The sequence below is a fragment of the Acartia tonsa genome, chromosome 5 (assembly GCF_053477335.1).
Source record: "Acartia tonsa isolate MP-2025a chromosome 5, ASM5347733v1, whole genome shotgun sequence".
In the NCBI taxonomy this organism is placed as follows: Eukaryota; Metazoa; Arthropoda; class Copepoda; order Calanoida; family Acartiidae; genus Acartia; species Acartia tonsa.
The window spans coordinates 13,759,424-13,784,450 of record NC_137264.1 but is presented as its reverse complement, the minus strand read 5'-3'; the positions used below and the strand labels follow the sequence as shown (position 1 = coordinate 13,784,450).

Below are 25,027 nucleotides of genomic sequence, written 5' to 3'. Positions count from 1 at the left end.
CTAGCATAATTTACAGTCCATATACCACTATGCTATGTAAATAAATGATTTTCAGCAAGACTTAGAATCGGTTTTAATCCAGCGGATATTAATCGGTTTTGTAGCAATACTGTAACTCTATATTCCATCCTTCCAGAATATAAACCGGGACATTTTATCATTTTTAAAAATTAATTCAAATACAGTAAAAAAAGTATCTAAATTATTATCTGAAAAAAAAATAACATGAGATACATAATTATAAAATAACTTTATGTACATTATAGTAAATGATAACAATTTTCAAGAATAAGAATAAAAATAATTTTTCCTTAATACAAAACAGTACAAAAATAATATTTAGATCACTGGCATGGATGCATAAATAAAGAAAAAAATGCTTAAAAGGTACAAAAAAATAATCTACTAATATAACAAACTTTAGGTTATCTTCTTATTAAAATTGAGTCCATGAAAATTAAAGTTTATTTAAATTATTTAAAAGTCACAGTTGTTGAAGCAGCTTCTTTTTTGTGACAGGATTTTATCTATGTCGAGGAATATTTCATCTGTTGAAGATCTGTTTTGCCATTATCTTTTCTGCCAGCCAAGACTAAATTTTACACGATTTGGGAAAGTTTTATTTTTCCCAGAAATCTAAAGGATAAGACAATGTACGATAAATTGATGCACATCGCTAATGATGATACGTAAAATTACCCCTTCTGTAGATTACTAGTTCAAACGTTTTGACACTCAACTTAATAAACCAACCAATCAAAATTGAATAAGCCACCAAAATTGTTATGCCAACTAATAAAAAACGCTATGATAAAACTTTAGGGACTGGTATAATAAACAATCCAATTTTCCCGGCCCCCATCCCCAAAATATGAAAGAAAATAATTCAATTTGGGAGTGAAAGTTGTTTATTTTTTTTGACAGAAAATTTGAAGTATTATTTGGTGCTTTCCCTCAAATGACCTATCGAGCCCTGAACCATTATTTGAAAAATTGGCAGATGTTTCCCCCCTATCCCTTAATGGAGCTGTTCCCTGCGGGGCAACACAGCACCCAAGATAACCTAACCTAAAGTAATAAACAAACCATCCCTATATTTTCATTTTGTTTCAAAATATTTAGGAAAAGGGTTCTGTGCTTATCAAGGCACTTCGAGGGAAATAACCACTTATTTTTATGAAATATTTTCCTGGATTTCTGTGCATACTTAATCAAATTTTATCCATCTAGTTGAAGGCCTTGGTCACTTGAAACAGAAAGAGGGGATCGAACCTTGCACATCACTTTTATTTAACATTTTGTGCTGTCAGTAATAGTTTTCCTAGTATGGCGTCAAAACTTGATACATACGGCTGGATTAAAACCGGTTCTCAGCTAAACTGAAAAATTAGGCATAGCATCGTATTACAGACAATTTTCCACAAATATTATAATGAAAATAATTTATGTTGATATCAGTTTTGATCATTTATTTTGTCATTTTAATATCCACGGAAAGCTGTCTATAACACAATGTGATAAAAACTACTTTTATTTTACTAACGTTCAGTGGCGTGCGAACCGAAGGGGGCATTTGGGGCAATCGCCCCCCCCCTAGCGACCAAAACGCCCCCCCCTGCCCCCCCCTAGCAACCGCCCCCCCTGCCCCCCCCTAAATGTTAAAAAATGCCCCATTTTGCCCCCCCCTGGTCAACAAAAATGCCCCTTTTTGCCCCCTACCCTACAAAAAGCAAAACTATCCCAGTTTCAAAAAAAAAATCAAGAAATACTCAAAAAAAAAATTTTTTGCACTTCGCGCCAAACAGAGTTACTATTCATTTAACCTTACCAAATTTTTTAATTAGTGTAGAAATTAGGTTGTAATCTTTTTTCACTGAACATAACAAACCAGGTTATAGGAAGTATTTTATTTTGTATAATATAAACTTTTTACCAAAAAATTTTTGTACATCCCCAATGATGATACACAAAATTACCCCTTATATAGATTACAATTAGTGGAATGTATGGAAACTCGAAACTCGACTTAATTAACCAACCAATCAAAATTCCATTAAAGTCCCCAAAGTTGTTGAGCCAACGAATAAGAAAATTTTATATGAAATATTGGGGACTAGTGTAATTAAAATAGCCCAAAAACCCCTCCCTCCCTGCATATTTGAAGAAAAAAATTTGCGCTTCGCGCCCTTCCAAATGGTTTCTGCTATGAAATATTGGGGACTAGTGTAATAAATAGCCCAAAAACCCCTCCCTCCCTGCATATTTGAAGAAAAAAATTTGCGCTTCGCGCCCTCCAAATGGTTTCTGCTATGAAATATTGGGGACTAGTGTAATAAATAGCCCAAAAACCCCTCCCTCCCTGCATATTTGAAGAAAAAAATTTGTGCTTCGCGCCCTTCCAAATGGTTTCTGCTATGAAATATTGGGGACTAGTGTAATAAATAGCCCAAAAACCCCTCCCTCCCTGCATATTTGAAGAAAAAAATTTGCGCTTCGCGCCCTTCCAAATGGTTTCTGCTATGAAATATTGGGGACTAGTGTAATAAATAGCCCAAAAATCCCTCCCTCCCTGCATATTTGAAGAAAAAAATTTGCGCTTCGCGCCCTTCCAAATGGTTTCTCCTATGAAATATTGGGAACTAGTGTAATAAATAGCCCAAAAACCCCTCCCTCCCTGCATATTTGAAGTAAAAAATTTGCGCTTCGCGCCCTTCCAAATGGTTTCTGCTTTTTATCACAATGAAAGGACAAGTAATTTTTAAAAATTTTTTACACAGTTAATTATATCTTTGGGTTTTATGGTACGATAAATTTTTTTGTGGATTATAATGTTTAAAAAAATAAAATTTCTCGCTGTTGTATGTAATTTACTTTGACTGTCATCACACAACATACAGGAAAAAGCATTTGTGACTTTTTCTACCTAAAATATATATTTACAGATGCTCTTTAAATCTACTTGTCTGCATTCTTATTAATGATTTTTTGTGCTTTGCTACTTAAAGATGTTGTCATCCTTGTTGTCAAACAATAAAGAAATATTTAATATCATTTTTTCATATTAGGTTAATTTTTGGTAAATTATTTCCAAAATGAGTGTTTTTATCTCCCCCCCCCCCCCAATTTTTTGTAATGGGGTTATTCATCCTTCCTGCTGAGATTTTATAACATCCCCTTCCACCCATTAAAAATGTTTTGTGGTGGAGGGGGGGGGGGGGAAAGGTTAATTTATCTTCTGTTTTTTTTTTTTGAAGATGCTTTCTAGCTCCCTTCCCTTCGGTCATTGCAGGGTGGGGAGAAGGGATGGGGGAGAAGAGATGGGGGGGGGAGAGATTGGGGGGGGGAGGTGGGGGATATAAATGGGAAATAGGGATGGGGAAGAAGGGATAAGGACTAGGAGGCCCATAATCAAATAATCCCACCCTTAAAACGCCCTTATTTAAAATTAGTATATGTAATCAAAATGCCCCCCCCTAAAGCAAAGTGCCCCCCCGGGGCACTTTGATTTAGGGGGGGGCAAAATTTTACAAAATCTTCAAAATGCCCCCCCCTAGACAAAGTGCTTCGCACGCCACTGCTAACGTTAAACGCTTTGGATTGTAAAAAAAATTACAATAAGTCAAAGATTATTTACAAATTTAGTGTCAATATTCCTTATTTTCATGTTTATATGAAACAATATTTTGATATTAACTTTTCAGTATGTTTCTAAATGTACTTGACACTTTGTTCTACGAGGTTATCTCCCTTCATTTCTAATTTTTGGCGGGTATCATCAATAATTCTAATGAATTCATTAATACTTGTAAGTTGTATCTTACACCAGATTATTATGTACTCTAATAAAGTGAAACTTATAGCAGAATAAAATAACGACCTTCCCCTCCTACTGGATAAACGAACTGGCCAATAAGTGATGTCCATATTGACAACCTAAATTGACGACAAATTTTACTCTGTCGTCATAACATCACGTATATATCATATCCATTACAAATCTATGTAAGTGAGATTTAGGATATATATGTAGCTTTGTTTCTTTTCTAAGATTTGTAAGATCTAAATTTTTAAGATCCTTCAATAAACAAGGTTTAATATCAAATGTTAAATAAATCCCTGACAAAAATCGTGGATGGTCTCGTCAGCTTTCGATTCTGTATATCCGGCAAACAACAGAATTTTCTTCATTACTATAAAAAATATGTTTTTATTCTTGAACGCGGCTATGCCACTAGTAGCCTCTAGGGGCACTTATGGCGGGAGAGGGGGAAAGTCGACTCCCCCCATTTTCAATTAATTTTTTAAGTAAAAAAGTGTCATTTTTTATTAGGAGAGTAGAGATACCCTTCTCAAAAATAGTTATTAACCTTTCCTGGACAAATAAGAAGCTTCACTGTAAATGAGATCCTTTTCGGTTCAGCGGTTATTGAAAACCTTTGCTAAGGACAAAAAAGCTTACTGACATACAGAGAGACGTGCATACAAAGTAGGTGATGGAGTAGCTTCGCTGCTAATAAACAGCTTACCAATGATCTGCTCATTTGTGATATTCAAAGGCATTTCTGTTATATCCATATCAGCGATCGCTGTCTAAAATAAAAAAAGGGTTTTAAATTATATTTAGACAATAGAAGAGGAAGGGGACTTTCAATTGGGTCCTTGAATATTAGCCAATAGTGTCGTTATTATTAACACATCCAAGTAGCTAAAAAAGACAGAAAGCAGTTTGCTAACAGACAAAAATGTCCACAAGACAGGGGGGCCAGGTATTTGTCTGGGTTATACAAGACAGGGGGGCCAGGTAGTTGTCTGGGCTATACATACATCTTCACTTATTACATTTATTGGGGATACATTTCAGACAATTTTAGTGCCTAATTTTGTGATCATATTAAGTTCTAATAAAAAAAGTGAGTTTTTATGTATGAAGCTAAAGATCTCGGAAATTGCTGGTCAGAATGGATTTCATTATTATTGCATTCCTGTGGTTCCAGGCCGTTTTCTTGACCTCCCACTCCCTACCATTGAGATTAGGGGAAAAGCAACTAGTAATCGATTAAAGTTTTTACCCGTGCTTCCCTCCGACCTATTTTTAAACCACCGAAAACCTTAACACCACCGCTACTAGCATCTAACTGAGGGCAAGGAGAATTTTTAAAAATAGTTAAGAACCACCCCTAAATATTTATAAAGCTTCTCTAAAAATAGAAACAATTTGGTCCAGCCATTTCTGAGTTCTTTAGCTTCAGGCAAAAATATCTACTTGATATTATATGATTTAACATATTTCTAGTACCTGTGGAGGAACCAAAGTAGAAAGGTTTTTTTTGTCTATAGCTTAAGATTTCATAAACTACTGAAATGATTGAATTCTCCATTTTAGGGAAGCTTCATTTGGTCCTAGGATGGTTTTAGGCTTTTTCATATTAAGATTAAAGTATTGGTATGTTTTTATCCTATTTTTCTGCCCATCCTTTCACTTTAAATACGAAGCCTCTAGATGCTTAGGGGAGCATCCACTAGTTTATTGAAAACAAGCAGCTACGCCCCCTAGAGGCCTCAAGGGGCACTTAAGGAGGGGTGAGTTGGATTTGGTAACCTATGAGAAGCTACCCCGTAAATGAGAACCACATTGGTTAAGCGGTTGGCGAGAACCTTCGGTAAAAACAAACAAACATCCTTTTCATGATTATATTATTTTACAAGGATATCCCCACCCACCTAAACCCCCTTCTCCTTGTTATTCTGTTCCTCTGCAATATTTTCAAGTTTAGCAAACTTAGGGGACTAGAGTAATAAACAGTGCTATGTCCTCTCCCTCAATCATACTTTGGGAACTAGTGCAATAAACAGTTCTATGGCCCCTCCCTACCTGAATACTTTAAGGAATAGTGTAATAAACAGTCTTATGTTCCCTTCCTCCCTGGATACTTGAGGGGACTAGTGTAATAAACAGTGCTATGTTCCCTTCCTCCCTGGATACTTAGAAGGACTAGTGTAATAAACAGTGCTATGTCCCCTTCCTCCCTGGATACTTAGGGAACTAGTGTAATAAACAGTGCTATGTTCCCTTCCTCCCTGGATACTTAGGAGGACTAGTGTAATAAACAGTGCTATGTTCCCTTCCTCCCTGGATACTTAGGGGGACTAGTGTAATAAACAGTGCTATGTCCCCTTCCTCCCTGGATACTTGAGGGGACTAGTGTAATAAACAGTGCTATGTTCCCTTCCTCCCTGGATACTTAGAAGGACTAGTGTAATAAACAGTGCTATGTTCCCTTCCTCCCTGGATACTTAGGGAACTAGTGTAATAAACAGTGCTATGTCCCCTTCCTCCCTGGATACTTAGGGAACTAGTGTAATAAACAGTGCTATGTTCCCTTCCTCCCTGGATACTTAGAAGGACTAGTGTAATAAACAGTGCTATGTCCCCTTCCTCCCTGGATACTTAGGGAACTAGTGTAATAAACAGTGCTATGTTCCCTTCCTCCCTGGATACTTAGGAGGACTAGTGTAATAAACAGTGCTATGTCCCCTTCCTCCCTGGATACTTAGTGAACTAGTGTAATAAACAGTGCTATGTCCCCTTCCTCCCTGGATACTTAGTGAACTAGTGTAATAAACAGTCCTATGTCCCCTTCCTCCCTGGATACTTAGTGAACTAGTGTAATAAACAGTCCTATGTCCCCTTCCTCCCTGGATACTTAGTGAACTAGTGTAATAAACAGTCCTATGTCCCCTTCCTCCCTGGATACTTAGTGAACTAGTGTAATAAACAGTGCTATGTCCCCTTCCTCCCTGGATACTTAGTGAACTAGTGTAATAAACAGTCCTATGTCCCCTTCCTCCCTGGATACTTAGTGAACTAGTGTAATAAACAGTCCTATGTCCCCTTCCTCCCTGGATACTTAGTGAACTAGTGTAATAAACAGTCCTATGTCCCCTTCCTCCCTGGATACTTAGTGAACTAGTGTAATAAACAGTCCTTTGTCCCCTCCTCCCTGGATACTTAGTGAACTAGTGTAATAAACAGTCCTATGTCCCCTTCCTCCCTGGATACTTAGTGAACTAGTGTAATAAACAGTCCTATGTCCCCTCCCTCCCTGGATATCCCCACCCACCTGGACACCCTTCTCCTTGTTATTCTGTTCCTCAGCAATATTTTCAAGTTTGGCAACCTTAGCAAAGTCAACATCTTTCAGGTTCATCTTCAGGGGCATCTTGAACTTACGAGTTTTCTTCTAAACAGATAAACATGGTCAATTATGCAGGGATCTAAAGGGATTAGACAATGGCCGATAAATTGATGAACACCCTCTATTGATACACAAAATTACCCCTTCTGTAGATTACAATTAACAACAAAACTTGTATTAATTTCATGATTTTCATTTTATCATTCGTGAAAACTGTCTGCATTACGATACTATACATGATTACAATTAGTGGTTGAAACCTTTGGACACTCAACTAAATGCACCAGCCAACCAAGATCCACTTTAAGTTTCCTAAGTTAGGTCAACAGTCTTATACTACATGTTGACTAAATCTAAGGGCATTATTAGGGGATAGCGCGAACGCAGTCCCCCACTATCAAAAATTGTGCGTTCGAGTTACCCACGTTTGGGGTAATCGTAGGGGTCAGCCATACCGGAGTGCAATGGCACAGCCTCACCCTAGAGGAACCGCCTTCTTGATCACGGTTAACCTCCACGCCAGGTAAGTATGCTTAATTTGGTGCCTTTCAAAGACCATTTGGTAACATTTTTACAACTATCTTTATTTTAAAACAAGACATGACTTCTTTTAAAATAACAAACTTTTTACTATTCCTAAACATGTTTCCTATCTATTTTTTGTTTTGCAAAAAAAGCAAATATGTGCTTTTAGAGTGTTTAATACAAATATACAAAAAGCTTTTGGCCACCTAGTAGTATAATTTTGAACTAAAAGTTATGGAAAGCTTCAGATTTGTCGAGGATTCCTATTGGTCAGCTGTTCCCCTTGCTTTGCTCCTATTGGCTGGGAGATGTAACTAGCCGGGAAATTTACTAGACTAAGCTAGTCAGGGGGAATAGAAGTATTAAATCTGTAATGAGTGAGAGATATATCAAATGAAATATTAAAAATTAACATTGCAAATCTTAATTTTCATTAGTTTTAATATTTCCAAAAAGAATTTTAATAGGGATGTTTACTGTTTCTTTCTTTAATTTTGTTTACTAAGATTTCGAAAACAGCTAATTGATCGAGCTGGATTTAGTTTTCAAAAACCGCATTTGCTAGTAATAAAGTCTCAAAATACTTTATATTTCTTCATAAAATAAATAAAATATATAAAAAAGTAAATATTTAATACATCTATTGGGTACACGTTGGTTTCAAAACGTTTTAATATATTGGTTTAAATTGAAGAAATGGTTTAGAAAACAAAAGAGGGAAGGGGTTAAAGGAATGGGGTAAATTATATAGGAAAGTTAATATAAGAAGGTGCAAACCTTTCTTCCCCCCCACCCACACCAAACCCCCATCCCTAAACAAAAAGAGAGGGAGGGAGGGGACAATGGACTAAAACTATAATCATTTGTATAGAAATAATAAAAAACGTTGGGTAATTTTGTTAAAACAGAGAAATGTCCAAACTTTTCAACCAATTTTTGATGAGTTTATTAATTTAATTAGGGATGTAAATCAGTTTATCGTGCATTGTCTTATCCCTTAAGATCCCTGATCATGGATGGACAGACATTTCCCTGCAACATCTAATTTTACCCAGGAATCTAAAAGGATAAGACATTTGCCGATAAATTGATGTAAATCCCCAATGATGATACGTAAAATTACCCCTTCTGTATATTGAAACGTTTGGAGACTACCTTATGAACCAACCAATCAAATTTCAATGAAAGTCTCTAAAGTAATTAAGCCAACAAATAAGAAAACGTCATCATAAAACTTTGGGGACATGTGTAATGTCCCCACCCTCCCTGAATTTACCTCCTTCTTTAATATTTCTAGAACTCGTTGTTTTTGTAAGGTAATGCTGTAATCTCTTTCAGGGTACTCAGTATCTCTAGATATTTGAAAATATGCTTTTAATAACATCTTTTAACATAAATGGCAACATCAAAAATAACAAACAATATAAAAGAAGTAATAAAAGATTTAAATAATATTAAGTCATATTAGATAAAGAAGTCTTAAGTTATTAGAAACACAATTTTAAAATCCAATCATCAAGAAGTAAAACTTAGTGGTCAACTCATCAGGCTTAAAGAGACGTGTGACTTTTTTGATTAAGACTAAATTGTTTTTGATATTTTTAAAAATATTCCTATAAAACAATGGGTAAATCTGTTATGTTTTAATAAACGGACGGGGCTACCTTTTAGATAGAATATAAACAGTTGATTCTGTATTAAGTTAAAAAAAGCCTCTTACTCTTACTGATATACTCTAGTTATAGAATAGCTGCTGTGATAAAGATATTAAATGCATATTTTTCCTGGGTTCCGGCGTAAACCTGGTTCTACCGTACAGACCACCGCCTCGTCCTCGCCCGTAGCCTGCAGCAGTTCCCGCCACGGGGTAAATAAACCCGCCGCTGCCAACAGTATTCAAGACATCAATGGCAGGTGAATCGGGGCAGTTTATGTCTGGCACATAATATGTTCTTACATTTAATCGGTAAAAATACTAAAAATTAAAAGCGATCACGTCCAAAGGCGTTATTAAGGAATATAAAAGCTTGATAAAGGCAGGAATAAGGTAGTCAACAAGCGAAATAAATCTAAAACAATATTTGGAGGCAAAAAAGATTGCCTTTATTACGAAGCCTTGCTCTCAAAATCTAAAAACAAATCAGCTGAAATTACCAAATAATTTTTCTTATAAAATAAGTTGTTGGTTACAGCTGGTTCAAGGTCCCGGGAAAGCTTTTAAAATATCTTGGGGAAGATGTAGCTTAACCCTCGAATTAAATGTTAAAAAGATGGCCATAAACTCCATTGCCATAGGTATCTAAAGACAACGTTTAAGTACAATTTTTTTCAAATTTTGCAAGAACACCTGTGGGAAATATTTGGTCAGTTTGTTGGGCTCCAAAATTCCATTGGGGATGTTTCAGAGAGTTCTTGTGGAATTCCTCCATTTCTTTTTTTTATTTATCAGTAATATTCACAAAATTAAGAGAATACTGGTTGTGAAAGATGAAATTCTTAGAAGCGAGGCTACTCTTTATTTGAATTCGTTTGGCCGTCCGCCCGCTAGGCTAAGATAGAATACGATTTTTTTTCTGTCAAGATAACTCTTAACGAAACCGAGATTTTACTGATTTTATTTCTGAGGTGGATTCTTAAAAATACATTTTGGCTCACTGCCTCACTAAAAATAGTAAGGATCGCTAAATTTTTTTGTAAAAAATCCTCCAAAATCACATTAAAACTCTAAAAAAAATAAAAAAAATCTTATGTTAATAACCCTTTTATGATTTTATTTAATTTTTGTAGATTTTTAATGCGAGCCTTACTAATTTTAGTGAGGGAGTGAGCCAAAAAGTTTTTAAAGAATCCACCTCTAATCTCTTAACATATACATTAGAATACACTTTGTTCATTTTCTTGATGGTCTTAAAAGAAATTACTATTCAAAGATGACGAAATATTAACGAAATTAACAAAACTACCATTTTTTTATTGTTAAAATTTTATAAGAAGCTGTACATACAAACGGGCGGACAAAGTGAGTTATAAAGTAGATGCTCATTATTCAGAAAAATATAATAGAACAATTTAAGAAGCCACTCAATAACGCTTGATACAATATGGAAAGAATTTAAAGAATATTATTTCCTCTTAAGATTTCATCCATAAAATCATCGAGTACATCCACAGGTTTCTCTTTCTCCTCACATTCAACAATTTCTAAAATATTTGGTTTAGTTTCCACAGCTTCTAAATAAGTAGCGGCTACGCCCCTAGAGGCCTATAGAGAGTCGAGACATTACCAGCCTCCCCCCCCCCCCCATCTTGTAAATTATGGTATGTAAAAGATTTTTTTAAGGTGGGTGTAATTTTTTTCTATGTGCAATTTCTTTTAGGAGGGTAGTGGAAACCTTTCCCAAAATAGTTATAATCCTTCCCTAAACCTATAAGAAACTTCAAGGTAGAACCCTATCGGATAGCGGTAAACGCGATTCTTTGGTACAGACAGACACGACACCATGTTACTTTTCTATAAGGATTGTGACAGTTTAGTTGTCTTTCTTTGCAGAAAACTCACAAAAAAGTCTTAAATTTTTATTGCTGCACTACTTATTTACATAATTATCCTTGTTTTATTGAAAATAACCTTTTTAGTTTTACTATAGAAAACACTTTAATAACCCAAGGATCCTAAGGGATAATAAATTAATGAACACACCCATTTATAATACACAAAATTACCTCTTCTGTAAATTATTCGGCGAATAATTTACACACTGCTTGTTTATACAAAGCAATCAAGATTCATTAAAAGTCCCCAACAAATAAGACATGTTTATAAAACTTTGGGTACTAGCACTGTCCCCTATACCTGTATCTTGTTCAGTAGTATCATAGAAATTAGATTCTTCTTCTGCTTCATAGAAATTATTCTCTGCGTTAGGATCATCATAGTAATAGTTAGGATCATCAAGGTTATCATTGGCATAATCGTTGTGATGATCAGAATCATTTATATAACCAGTGGTGTCATCAGGGATCTAAAGGGATAAGACAATTTCCGATTAATTGATGTAGATCCACAATTATAATACAGAAAATAAGACATTCTGTATACACACAATTAGTGGTTGAAAATTGTGAACACTCAACTTAATGAATCAACCAATCAAAATTATCTTAAGTCCAAAAAGTTGTTAAGCCAGCTAATAAAAAATGTTATTATAAAACTTTGGGGACTAGTGTAATAAACAGTCCATTATAAAATAACGTTTTCTTATTCGTTGGCTTAACTACTTTGGGGACTTTTCTTGAATATAATGTCCACCGAAATATATTTCAATAACTAAGAAGTATCAAAGACTTTTTCACTTAGTGAATTTATCATTTGATTGGTTGGTTAATTAAGTTTACTGTCCAAACGTTTTAACCACTAATTTTGATACACAGATGGGATAATTTTGAACATTGTCATTGGGGATGTACAACATCATTTAGGGGTAAATAAACATTTAAAATTGGCATTGAGGACAAAGAGGGGGGGAAGTTTTGACACATTTGCGTAAACAGTGAGTATAGGCTTTATCTTTGGACTGAGAGGATAGGTTATTAAAGAAAAAATCATTCTTATATGATAAATTTTAAAGTTTTAAGATTTTTGGATAGGCCTCCAGGTTTAGGAGCTGCAGGCATCCAGGTTTAGAAGCTGTAGGCCTCAAGTTGGTCTCTGGACAGGTAAAAATAAAAAATATTTTTTTGAAGAGATAGAAATCAACTCAATAAAAAAAATATACGTCTTTTTTGTTGAAATATGTAAATAACATTTAAAAATATGCATATTTTGTTATATAACACCTGGAGGCCTGCAGCCCCTGAACCTCGAAGCCTATCCAAAAAATCTTAAAACTTGGGAAAATTTATCATATAAGAATGATTTTTTCTTTAATAACCTATCCTCTCAGTCTAAAGATAAAGCCTATACTCACTGTTTACGCAAATGTATCAAAACTTCCTCCCCTCTTGACCCAAAATAAGAATTAAAGAGTAACTGCACTCAGGGATCTAAATGGATAAGACAATGGACGATAAATTAATGTACCTCCTTAATGATGATACACAAAATTTACCCTTATGTAGATTATAATTAGTTGTTATAACAATTGGAAAATCAACTTTATAAACAAACCAAGCAAAATTCATAAAAGTCTCCAAGGTTGTTAAGCAACGAATAAGAACACATTATTATAAGACTTTGGGGACTAGTGTGATTAATAGCCCTACATCCCCTCCCTTCCTGAACTACACTAGTAAAATATTCTATAATCAAATCTTTACCTGGTTCGGCTGAAAATCTTCCTCTACGAATGATTCCTCTAGCTGCGGTGGTAAACCAGCCGCCGCTGACAATAGCGGATTATCTGTTGCCAAATTACTCTCATCTATAAACAAAATTATTGAAAAAATAAATTACCTATCAAGTAAAAATAATTAACGATTGCGGCAACATCCACATTATTGCTTTTTCAATCTTAACAAAAAATACAAATGGGGAAGGTACCACCAACCTCCACAGAGAAATCGCCCCTAGAAAAAAATTCTCCCCCAATAATTTTTTTTTTTACTGTGAAAAAAACTAAATTAAAAACGTGGGTTTTGGGATTCAACTTCTCCCTCCTTAAGAGCCCCTAAGGGCGAAGTCACTAGTTGTATAAATAGCAAAGTCTGTTGCGAAGGATCTTGCTAACCGCTTAACCAATGTGGTTCTCCTTTACAGTTAAGCTTCTTAAAGGTTCTGGGAAGTTTTAAAACTATTTTAAGGGAGGATATCTCAACCCTCCCAGGAGAAATCACTACTAGAAAAAATTACCCCCCAAAGTTTAACATTGATAGTAGCTGTTAGGACCGGTTCTCAGTTATACTGAAAAATCATGTACAGCATCGTATTACAGACAATATACTACTTATACTGAAATAAAAATCAAATTATAAATACTAGTTTTGTTAGCCCGGGCCTTGGTTTTAATCTAATAATTTTTTTTATTTGAATAACCGCGTAAAGCTGTCTATAAGACGATGCGATAAATATCTAATACAATCCTGAATTTACAGATGCATTTTGGTCCCATACAAAAAGACTTTTATCATCTATAGCACTCTCAACTAAACTCTCATCATCGCCATTGTTCATAGTATCTTGATCGTCATAGGAATCTTCTAGGTAATTCATTGTTTTTCCATCTTTATCAATAAGGTTCACTATTCAATTTAAAGAATTAAGAATGTAGAAAATTATAATTGAGGATAGTTGAATTATGCCCATATAAAGCTGAATAAATAACATTTCCAGTATGGCTTCAAAACCGGTTAATATCAACTGGATAAGAACCGGTCTTGAGCCATACTGAAAAAATAATGTATAGTATCGTATTACAGACATTTTTTTGCGAATAATAAAAAAAATCTTAATAGGTACAAGTTTTGTTAGCCCTTGACTTCTTATAATCAACAATTAATGCAACCATCTCGTAATCAATGTATAAATGGCACTTAGAATTAGATTTTCGATCTGAAATTTTGCATGGATTATCCTTGGTAGGTCCATTTTCCCTAAATCGAACAAAAAGTTAGAAAAGTAACGGCTGGCGGCTTAGCCGTTTTGCCATTTTTTTGGCTATCTTAAAAGCAAATTAGTCACGAAACCTACCCCCACATAATACTTTTTGTCGCTCAAAAACCTTATCAAACGGTTCTAGCCGGTAGCTGTTGGTACTAGAAATTACAAAAATGGTCATTGCTATCATCAGGGAGTAAGGGAGGGGACAATGGATCGAACATTCAATTTTTAGGAGTCTCAGACTTTGGGTACTGGCTTAAAGGGAATGTGCAAGAATTTAGCAGTTTCTGACTGACTTTGGGTACTAGCGCACAAAATGCCGCTAACTCGTTTGTTAGTTTTGAATATTGCAGACAAGTATCAATAAACTTAATTTGTCATGATGTGGCTAATTTAAAAAAAAATTTCTCTCCAGAAAATATCATTTCATAGATAAAAACTTTATTGTGATATTAGTTTAATGAACAATCTAAGAATCCAATTAAATTTTGGGTTATGGGGCTATGGGTTGAATGGGTTCCAGGGAGATTTTTCTAGTTATTAATTACAGAATTGTTACGTCAGTCTGATGTGCTGATAATATAATTTTCAAATGAATGCTTTTTTCTTGAAACTTTCTTCTTAATTTATAGTTTTCTGTATTGTATTAACTCTTCCTTTACAATTTCCTCCATATTTTCTGGATTAATCTGGATTTCAAGGTCTTTCAGCAAATACTCTTAAATTGAATTAATTGCCCATTGTCCCCTACCTTAATCCCTGGCTATTATTTAACATGAATTAAACCAAAAATATGTTTTAAAAAGTTCAAATTCTAAGTGCCATTTATACTTTGATTGGTTGCATTACCCCCTCTCCCCCATATTAATAAAAATTTCTTAAATTCCTGTAATGAATGGGGCTGGTGGTAGTTTCTTTGGGTTGAATTCAGATGGTATCATCACATTTACTTCTCCTTAAGATTAAATAAACAGAAAAATAAGAGTAAAAAGAATGTCTTGGCTGAAAGACAGGCATTATTCTTGACTTTTCTTAGTGAAGACTTTAAAATCTAAGTGTAAACAAAAAATACATAAATAAATGAATACTGCCGTAAAAGGATTATATAATAAAAAAGGATATATTGTAACTTGAATCTTGCACCAGATTTTTATGTTCTCTCTAATAAAGTGAACTCTCAGCGGGCTAAAATAACGACTCCAATCCACCCCTAATACCCCATCCCCTCCTACTGGATGAAAAGGGGACATAATCAAATTATACAGTAACTAGCGGATATACCCCTTGCTTTTAGGGTCCCTGTATTTCAAGAGGCAAAGTGAGGCTAATAAGAGTCTAAACCGTCCAGATTAGCCCAAGGCCTAAATCTTAAAATAGAATGGCCTAAAAAAAATCACAGAAGCTATGTGAAGCTAACCTAAAAAAGATAGGTAACTAAAAGAGTTCAGAAGTTATTGAGATCTTGAGATTCGGACAAAAAAAACCTTATTACTTTATATAATAGGATATCGCTACTTCACATGAACATTGAATAATATTAATGAGACTAACCTTTTCCTGAATCAGTACTTTGAGTCCTTGAAGCATCCATGCAGGGAATCGAACCTGAGCCTAAAATGGGCCTGCGGCTTGTCTGGTTCAAAACAGCGCTTTCCATCACTTGTCCCATATTAGTCTGGTATGATTTTTCATCATAATAGTTGTTAGCATGGTTCAATATTGTGCCACTTGTGTAATTAGCATTGTCAGGAATGTAAATATCTTGACTAGGAAAGTGGCCGCTAGCCTGGTCAATTATACGCGAAGATTTCTGCAGTGTGGCTCTGATCTTGCTCTCTGGTACATTGGAATTCTCCGATTCCTAATAATAATTGATATAATAAAAGAATATACGACATACGTGGATATTTGATAGGGGAGATATTGTCGTCAATTTCAGCTTATACCAACAATTAAATTAATTCAGAAAGAAATCACGAAACCTATACGTGTTTTTTCAGCTGTCGTTAGGGGGCAACACATCGTAAAATTGACGACGTTTCCATTTGCCCCCCAAATATTATTTTAGATTTATTTCGCTTGTTGGTTATACCTTATTCCTGCGTCAATTTAGGTTGTAAACATGGACATCACTTAAATTCCCAATGATGGTGCACAAAATTACCTCTTCTGTAGATTACAATTAGAGTTTGAAACGTTTGGACACTTAACTTAATAAAATTCCCCAAAATTTTTAAGACAACGAACATAATAACCCCACATTCCCTGTTAGATTTAATTAAATTGAAAAAATAAAGCTTGCCTGTCTTATGATTGCTTCTTGAATAGTTTTGACCGGCTTCTTTTCAACAGTATCAGCTTTTGCTTTCTTTCCATCCTTCTCCACATTATCTAAAGCTTCTTCAGCAAGATTAGCAGCAGTAGATGTATAATTAGTGCTCTCATTTGCAGAAGTGTTATCCTTAAGTGCATAGAAAACTGTAGATTTTAGACGCGGTGTTTTACAAAGGTATTGTAGACAGGAATCAAAAGGGATAAAACAATTAAAATCTGTGGTTGAAACGTTTGAACACTCAACTTAATAAGCCAACCAATCAAAATTCACTAAAGTCCCCAAAGTTGGTAAGCCAACGAATAAGAAAACGTTATAATAAAAACTTTGGGGACTAATGTTATAAACAGCCCATTGTCCCCTATATCTGCACAAAAATAGTTGTTTTCTGCGTAACTAATAATGCAGTACAAAATATTGAAAAAATAATTTTGAAAGACTAATAAAGGTACTAATTCTGTTGAAAGACTATATAGGTAGTTATAACTACTTTATAGTAGACCAATAACTTGTGATTATCCTGGGAAGGTTTATTTCTATTTTGGGGTAGGTTACCACCAACTTCCCAAATGAAATCACTACTAGAAAAAAATAGACCCAGCCCCCTCCCCCCCAATATTTTTTCTTCTTACATTTTTGGAAAAAGGGGAGTGTCGGCTCTACCCCCCCCCCCCCGCCCCAACCTCTTAATAAACACACTGCAGTTTTTAATGCCTGTGTGTCGTGTTTTTGGCAGAAACAGTTTTTAACAGATTTGCATTCGCTATCAGATTCGTCAGAGCTACCAAACAAATCCTTTCAAATGGTATGCGTTATTTTCTTCACGTTTTCATTTATAACAAAAAGCTCAAATTTCGCTTTTCGAGTTCTTGTTAGTTTTTTTGTATAATGGATGACGGGTCTAAAGAATTCCTTCAATATAGCCCAGTATTAATAACAGATTTATAAGATGTAGGCTTACCCCCCCCCCCCCCCCCCATAACAAACAGCTGGTTTTAACTCACAAAAATAGGTTTTGGGATTTAACTTCCCCTTTCTCAAATGCAACTAGAGGCCTCTAGGGGCGTAGCCGCTAGTAATTAATAAAAAGGTAGGTAAATCTTTATAGAAAGCAATTAATAAAAAAAAAAGAGTTTAAAGAAGCTAATAACGCAGATTTCCTGCTCCAGAATTTTCCTCATCACCTTGTCCTTTAAAATCTCTGGAACAGTTTCAAGAATATCTTTCTCGTCTGTAGCGCTTTCCAGAGTATTTGTGTCATCTTTAGTTTCATTGGTTTCGTCAGCAATAATATTGTTTTCTTCTTCATTTTTGGTTGTATTTTTTGGATAACATTCTCCAATGTGATAAATTGAACTTTTGATAATATTATCAGAAGAACACATTTCTGTATTTTCAATGGCTTCATTTAGGAAGTCACTGTTATTTTGTTCCTTGATTTTGTCTTGTGTTTCTAGTTCTAGCTCTGGTGTATTGTTTGGTGCTTCTTGGTGGTTCTTTTCTTTTTCTGTATCTTTGGCAATTGCTACATTGGAGGCTTTGTCAAGTTGATCACAGAGCTCATTATGATCAACACCTGACGCAACAATTGGAGTATCCTCAACTATTTCATTCTCAGTATTTGTAGTAATTACATTGTTGTTTATTTCATCAAGATTTTTAACTTGAATATTATTGGCAGTATCAAAATCTTTAATTGATGCTATTTGATTCTTGGTGTTTGAAGTGGCAAGGGTTTCCTCAACATGAATAGTATCTAGGACAGGTGGAGATATTTCATATAAATAAAAACCTCTTACCTCTCCGTCAGGCAAAATTTTGTTTTTAAGAGGTAAATTTTAATATCTTAGTCCTTTAAGTTTACGCAGGGAACTAAAGGGACAAGACAAAGGCCGATAAATTAATGCAAAACCCCAATGATGATAAACAAAAAACCCTTTCTATAGATTACAATAAGCGGTTAAACTGTTTTGACACTCATATTAATAAAACAACAAATCAAATTAAAATCCACAAGAAAACGTTATTATAAAACGTTGGTGACTAGCGTAATAAACAGCCAAATGTAACCCCCTACCTCTCAGGGTTTACGTGATTAAAGATACTTAGAATTAAGATAAAGAAGACCACAAAAACTTCTTGACTCTCTAATATAAGAAAAAAAGAGGTAAATTAAACATTTTAAAACTGAAATATCCTTTCCTAAATCAGAAGTTGTTGTTAAAGATTCTGGTTCTTTCACATCTGTAGCCTCTGTAGTGGTTACTTTGTCATCTTTGTTGATATCAACTATACAATCACCACTTTCTATGACAGCTTTATTACATTCATCTTTCTCGATATCTTCAAACATTGTCTTTGCTTCCTCCATGTTCAAGTTATCCTTAAATAACACAAAATTGTAATATCTTAACTTTTGTTGTATGGACAAATAATAATTTTTAAAAGAGGGTAAAATTCTCACAAATTTTGCAAAATTTAATTTGTTAAAAGTGAAGAATTTCTATAGTTAGGGTCAGTCCATAAGCCCGTTCGTAACGGCTAACTCTTTTAGTTAATTTAGACATGTTTTAATTGTCCTATCACTTTCAAACTTTGCATGATGATTCCTATAATATTTATGTACAATTTTGAAAGTGTAGCAACTCAATAATCGTTACCAGAAAGTCCGTACATGAAGGTATAATGTTATAAGCAAAGCATATTTATATTCTGCTTGTTCAGTTCTAACACTCTACAAGGTTAAATCTTGGTTTGGCCTATTCTTCCAGAGCTTCGCTTAAATGGATGTTGTCATCATTGTTGTAAAAAAACACCAAGTTGAATCAGTTTCATTTTACAAAAGTTTTAATTATTGCAAGGTTGACAGGGGTGTATATTCTGCACAAGATTCCCCCCCCCCCCTAGTTTTTTTCTCACCAAGTAGGGGGGAGCAGTGGATCCCATGTAGAATATACACCCCTGAAGGTTGATGAGAAAAATACCCTGTTAGGGAGGAATAATGAAAGATAAAAGAATTGCTGATAATTCTTGGAAGACAGCTTGAAAATAAACGGCAGCTTAAATGATTATCAACCCAGTAAGAAAAAATGAGTCTTAATAAAATACCTTAGCCATTTGATGATTGTTTATCATTTCATCATTCTTTTCCTCCGTGTATGAAGTTTTAGCATTAAACTGTTGATCCCATGCAACATTAATAATCTCATCCACTAAATATTCAGCAACATCATGAATGAATTCTTTGTCAGGAAGAGTTTTGTCTTCAATTTTAGAATTCTTTGTAGAGATTTCTGGATAGTCTTTTTTAGATGCTGAAGTTTCAGTTTCGTGGCCTTCTTTGGTGTTATCAGCTGCAATGTTATTGTCTATAGCAGTGTCATTCTTTCTTGAATTTTTTTTCTTATCCCTCCTTTTTTTGCTCTTAATTTCTTTATTCATGTCATTGGAAGAAATGATTGCCTATTCAAAATTATCTTATTCCAATGAAAAATAAAATTAAAAAAACCTTGAAAACTGGGTTGATATTCATTAAAGCTGTAAAAAGTTATAGGCATTTAAAAAAAATAACGAAGATAAAACGAGTGAAAAAAATAGAAATATGTAATTCAAACAATTTCAATCGAATTAAAGTTGATATGAATTAACTAACTAACGCCAATGGAAGTTTCATAATGGTCCTGAAATTATATTAAAGCTATTTGGGGGAGATAAGGCCCTAGGGAAAAATATTCAACCAGTAAAATTTTTGTCTCCTTTTTTCTTTAATGGATCCAAAATTAATGAAGGGGAGTATTTGTTCACTTCTCAACCACCCTGCCCTTAAAAGAAATATCAACCAACATTTTTAAAAATAAATAAACAGATGTGTGGGGAGGAGCTACTTATAAAGTTTTTTTTTATATTGAAAGAATAACTTACTTGTTGGATGTCTTGTCCATTCTGTTTTTGTCCTCTGTCACGACCACGCCCCTTTTCATCATTAGAAGATGTGCCACGACCACGCCCTTTGTCTGTTGCTGTGCTACGGCCCTTTGAATCATCTGATGCTGTACCACGACCACGCCCCTTTCCATCAGCAATAGCTATGCCACGGCCACGCCCCTTTCCATCATCAGAAGATGTGCCACGACCACGCCCTTTTCCATTATCTGATGCTATGCCATGGCCACGCCCCTTTCCACCATCAGAAGCTTTTTCACGACCACGCCCCTTTTCACTATCAAGAACTATGCCGGAATCCCGCCCATCAGATTCTGAGAAAAACATTATGCATATTCAATAAATGTTTGAAAAAATCATTAAAGTAAAATGAATCTTGTTCAAAATATAATTATACACCTCTGTATTTTTGTATATTTGAAAGCAAAATTTTGATCTAATCTGGACCAACTAACTTAACTATATTTTAAAATCCAGCTAATGTCTAATCTGTCCTAAAAACAACCCATTTTTAGGAATTTATTTTTTTTGCACTTAGCCGGGTTTAAATTTGAGGCTTATGCGCGGCTGCCTAGCCCTGCCTTTGACGAATGAACGTAGCTTTTCATAAGAACTTTTTTGAAGACTTTTAGTATTAATAACTTTATTGGTTTTATTCATACCATTTAATTGAAACTTAAAAGTCTGTACTGAAAATAGATGTAGAATATAATACATGGATATTACAGGCGAAAAATTGTCGTCAATCTAGGTTGCCAAAATGGAACTCAATATTAGTCATTTCGTTCGTAGCAGGGGTGAAAATCTGATGTAAGATCCAAGTAATAATAGATCCATTGCATTGAATATCTCCCTCGGTTGACAAGCTGATCATGGCCGTTCTGGGTTCTGGACGATTCTGACTTTTGACTGTCATACTGTAGTTACAGAATGATAAGTATTGAACCTTATATAAAAGTAACATGATCTCCGTCTGTCTATTTATCTGTACCAAAGGATCTCGCTAACCACCGAACCGATATGGTTCTGCTTTACAATGTAGCTTCTTAATGGTTCTGGGAAGGTTTATAGCTATTTATGAAAGAGTACGACCACCCTTCAAAAGAGGAACAGGGTGGGCATACAAAAAAAAACAACCAAAAAAAACCACCCAGGGTTTTAAAAAAACCACTGAAAAAAACCTGAGGTTTTTTTGGTTTAAAAAAAAAAGAAATTTCACGTATAAATTTACGAATTAAACCTGTATTTACTCAAAGACTATCTAATAACATTTAAAAGCACATTTTACCTTAAAAAAACGCAAAAAAATCTGAAGTAATTATAAAAATAATGCTCTACTTATTGTTCAAATGTTTATGAAATAACTTTTTCTCAAAACCACATTTCAGAAAACGCTTTGCTACTAAGTTAATGATATATTAATTGTGAAAATTACATAAGCATAATTGATTTTTTAAGCTACAACATAACAATTACATAGATGTAGTGGCGTGCAGAGGGTTATATTAAGGGGATGTTAAAAGGGGAAGACCTTAATAATTTCTGGGAGGAGGGGACGTTGACTGCTTAAAAATAGAGAAGGAGGTTCCATATTTTGAAGCCTTTAACCTTCCCTCCCCCTTAATAGAATATTTTGTGCACTGCACACCCTTGTTAATAAGGGATTATAATTGATCGGAATGCCAGCTTTCTTCATTATCTATCTTGTTTATTGTGAAATCTTGCTTACCTATTACCTACAACAACATAAACATTAATATTTCATCAATATATCAAATGTATGTATTTGACTCCTAGATAAAAAAAAACCAACAAAAAACAATAAAATCCAGAGGTTTATTAAAAAAAACCGGGTGGTGTTGGGCTTTTTAAAAAAAACCTGGGTTTTTCCCCACCCTTAAGACGAGAAATCACAAAAAAACTAACCCCATCTAGCGACTGAAAAATATTTGTTGGTATACAGATGATCTTTATCTAGATTTGAAAAAACAACAACATATTTTACGTGCTCCTAGAAGACTCTATGACCATGGCGTTGCAGGATGTGTGTGTAAGATCTCGCTAAATCAGTTACATCAATACATATATTTAAGAACCGAGGAAGGTTTTCCTATATTCTAAAGCATAGGTACAGAGCTAAAAAAATAAACAACAAATAAATCTTATTACAAATTCCTTTTTTTAATTTTGAATTTTAAAGCTTTCTATATTAATGGGATGAATTTTATTTTATTAATTTGACAATTATTTTGATCTTCCTTGCTTTAATTTAAACTTTTTTATTGTTTTTAGTGGTGAAGCTACTCTATAATTCGAAATGTTGTTTTCTCGGCTCCTTTTCAAAATGAATGACTGGAATTTTCATGGATTAAATAAGTTGACATTCTACATATTTTCACCAAGTTTAATTAAGATTATTGGTTGGGATACAAGATTGATTCCTACATTTTTTCATTATTATAAAATTTTTATAGGTTTCGTGATTAATTTTATGAAGTTTAATGTTTATTATTTTTAGCCCTTTAGTTTTTTTTTTTTTGATGTCCATCCATAACTTTAAAGCTTCATCCTTTTTTTTAAAAGAAATTAATCTGTTCCTGCGGAATAGGTTCCAGGTTCAACCCCCTACTGACATGAGTAAGGTTTTCTGGCTGACCAGCGGCGGGCACTTGTTTCATGGTGTGTGTCTGCTCCTTGGTCCCTTGCTTAACAGAGTGACCTTCAGTTTCTTTGTGTCCACCTTCTTGAGTTTTCTGAATATCATAAAATAAAGATATTTATAATAATTCAGAATCAGATATCTAAAAGGATGAAACAAAGGCCGATAAATTTATGTACATTGTACATCCCCAATGATGATTTACAAAATTACCCCTTCTGTAGATTAAATTAAAGGTTAAATGTCTGAGCACCCAACTTAATAAATCAACCAATCAAAATCCACCAAAGTCCAAAAAGTTGTCAAGCTAACGAATAAGAAAATGTTATTATAAACCTTTAAGAACTCGTGTGATAAACAACCTATTGTCACCTCTCTCTGTGTAATGATTCAGAATAATACATTTTCAGGAATCCCAGGGAATAAGATAATGTACGATACATATCCACAATAATAAAGATAAAAATATTCTTTCTTCAGATAAAATTATTGGTTACAAGTGTAAAAGCTGCTAGATTGAACCAGCCAATCAGGATTTCATAAAAGTTCCCAAAGTTTTCAAGTCGAATTTACTGTTTACATTTGCCGACTGTTTTTACAATAATTTCGGTGCCACTTGTGGAAATAGTTGTCATTTTTTCTGAATTATTATATCTTTTCCTGGTAATTGGTCGGCCTACACCTATGTTCAGAATATTTAGGGTCTCCATAGTGACTTTGGGTTTCATTATCCCCTCTCTAAAAATTTATACATCTTTTTATAAAATGTTTTTGTAGAAAAATCAGAGAGAATAAAGTTCCGTACGATGTTAATAACAGCCGTTTTAAGAGGTTTTCTTTTTACTCCAAAAATACCACTAAAAAGTTTCAAATGTAATTATTTAATAACTTGAGAAATACAGTACAAATCCTCCAACCCTCTAAGTTATTTACAAGGGTGTATATTAGACTGGCCCCAAAAAAAACATGAATTTTTAAATCTTTACCATATCAATTTGCGGATACCTTGAAGTTGTTACCGGCTCAAATGTAGACCTTTTAGTGAAAACTAGACCTCTCTACGATGAAAATTGATCTCGAAATTTCACTCTTAAGCTTTTTATCAAAAACTTTATATTTTCATGATTTTAACAAGAAATAATTAAAGAACTGCCAACCTAAAATAATGTAACAAGAGTTCAAATATAAAGCAATCATAAAAAGTAGGCAGAACCACCATTCCTGCCGAATAATTCCGAAAAACGTCTAAAAACATTGTTTTATTTAAATTGATAATTTGTGTAAGAAATTGAACTAAAACAGTAGCTATTAGTCTTATGAGAAGAGAAATGATGAAAAACTCTAAAAAATAAACATTTTAAAGACATAAAATAGGAAAAAGTGTTTTTAATAAATTTCATGGCTCAACAGACATTGTCGCCAATAAAGAGACAATTTACTTAAATAAAAAATTAAATGAAGGTAAAAAAATATGTAATATACTTATTCTCATATTCAACTTTTAAAAAAAGCATACTAATAAAAAAATTAATATTGCAAAAAATAATTTGATTGTTTTTTATTAAACCAGGAATAAAGAGTAAGGCTTATCTTTAATTATTTTTCTTCAATAATTTTGCAGTATGAGTAAACTTTCCCAAATTATTGTAATTGTACATAAATAAATTTTTATACTTTCTTTCTTCATATGTTTATTCCTGGTGATTTTAATATTTAATTTCAATGTTTGTAAACAAAGACACAGAAAATTTGATATTTTGCTTTATATCTGGTGTAAG

At 33.9% G+C, this 25,027-nt stretch overlaps 1 protein-coding gene and 1 non-coding gene across 5 annotated transcripts; both read right to left on the bottom strand.

Annotated features, from left to right (window-relative positions):
- Nucleotides 1-205: 205 nt before the first annotated feature.
- LOC145318819 (uncharacterized) lies at nucleotides 206-20,932 on the bottom strand. Of its 4 annotated transcripts, none has more exons than XM_080160411.1 (20): nucleotides 20,570-20,932; nucleotides 19,757-20,110; nucleotides 18,854-19,031; nucleotides 17,811-18,407; nucleotides 17,363-17,445; nucleotides 16,619-16,777; nucleotides 15,868-16,177; nucleotides 15,205-15,271; nucleotides 13,802-13,960; nucleotides 13,038-13,143; nucleotides 11,575-11,743; nucleotides 10,853-10,922; nucleotides 10,069-10,154; nucleotides 9,508-9,656; nucleotides 8,998-9,075; nucleotides 7,122-7,241; nucleotides 4,527-4,590; nucleotides 4,119-4,190; nucleotides 1,192-1,274; nucleotides 206-529 (listed from the first exon to the last, which is right to left on the bottom strand). In XM_080160411.1, the coding sequence occupies exons 1-19, from the start codon at nucleotides 20,915-20,917 to the stop codon at nucleotides 1,219-1,221; spliced, it is 3,225 nt and encodes a 1,074-aa protein (XP_080016537.1). In that variant the 5' UTR covers nucleotides 20,918-20,932; the 3' UTR covers nucleotides 206-529; nucleotides 1,192-1,218. The 4 variants fall into 4 exon arrangements, with proteins under 4 accessions (XP_080016537.1, XP_080016538.1, XP_080016539.1 ...); XM_080160412.1 differs by having other exon boundaries at nucleotides 17,363-17,443; nucleotides 17,833-18,407; XM_080160413.1 differs by lacking the exon at nucleotides 7,122-7,241.
- Nucleotides 7,563-7,727, bottom strand: LOC145320448 (U1 spliceosomal RNA). Its single transcript, XR_013880232.1, has one exon. It is a non-coding gene; the product is annotated as a U1 spliceosomal RNA (small nuclear RNA).
- Nucleotides 20,933-25,027: the final 4,095 nt, after the last annotated feature.

Bases quoted from the DNA above. Each gene is read 5' to 3' on its own strand.
- LOC145318819 (XM_080160411.1), bottom strand. From the start codon at position 20,917: ATGTTTTTCTCAGAATCTGATGGGCGGGATTCCGGCATAGTTCTTGAT. The intron at 10,155-10,852 runs AGGAAATAATAT...TAAATAAAAAAA, and splicing joins TTTATGGATGAAATCTTAAG to AGAAATGGAGGAATTCCACA. The intron at 9,657-10,068 runs GTGTTCTTGCAA...ATTATGTGCCAG, and splicing joins TGACCAAATATTTCCCACAG to ACATAAACTGCCCCGATTCA.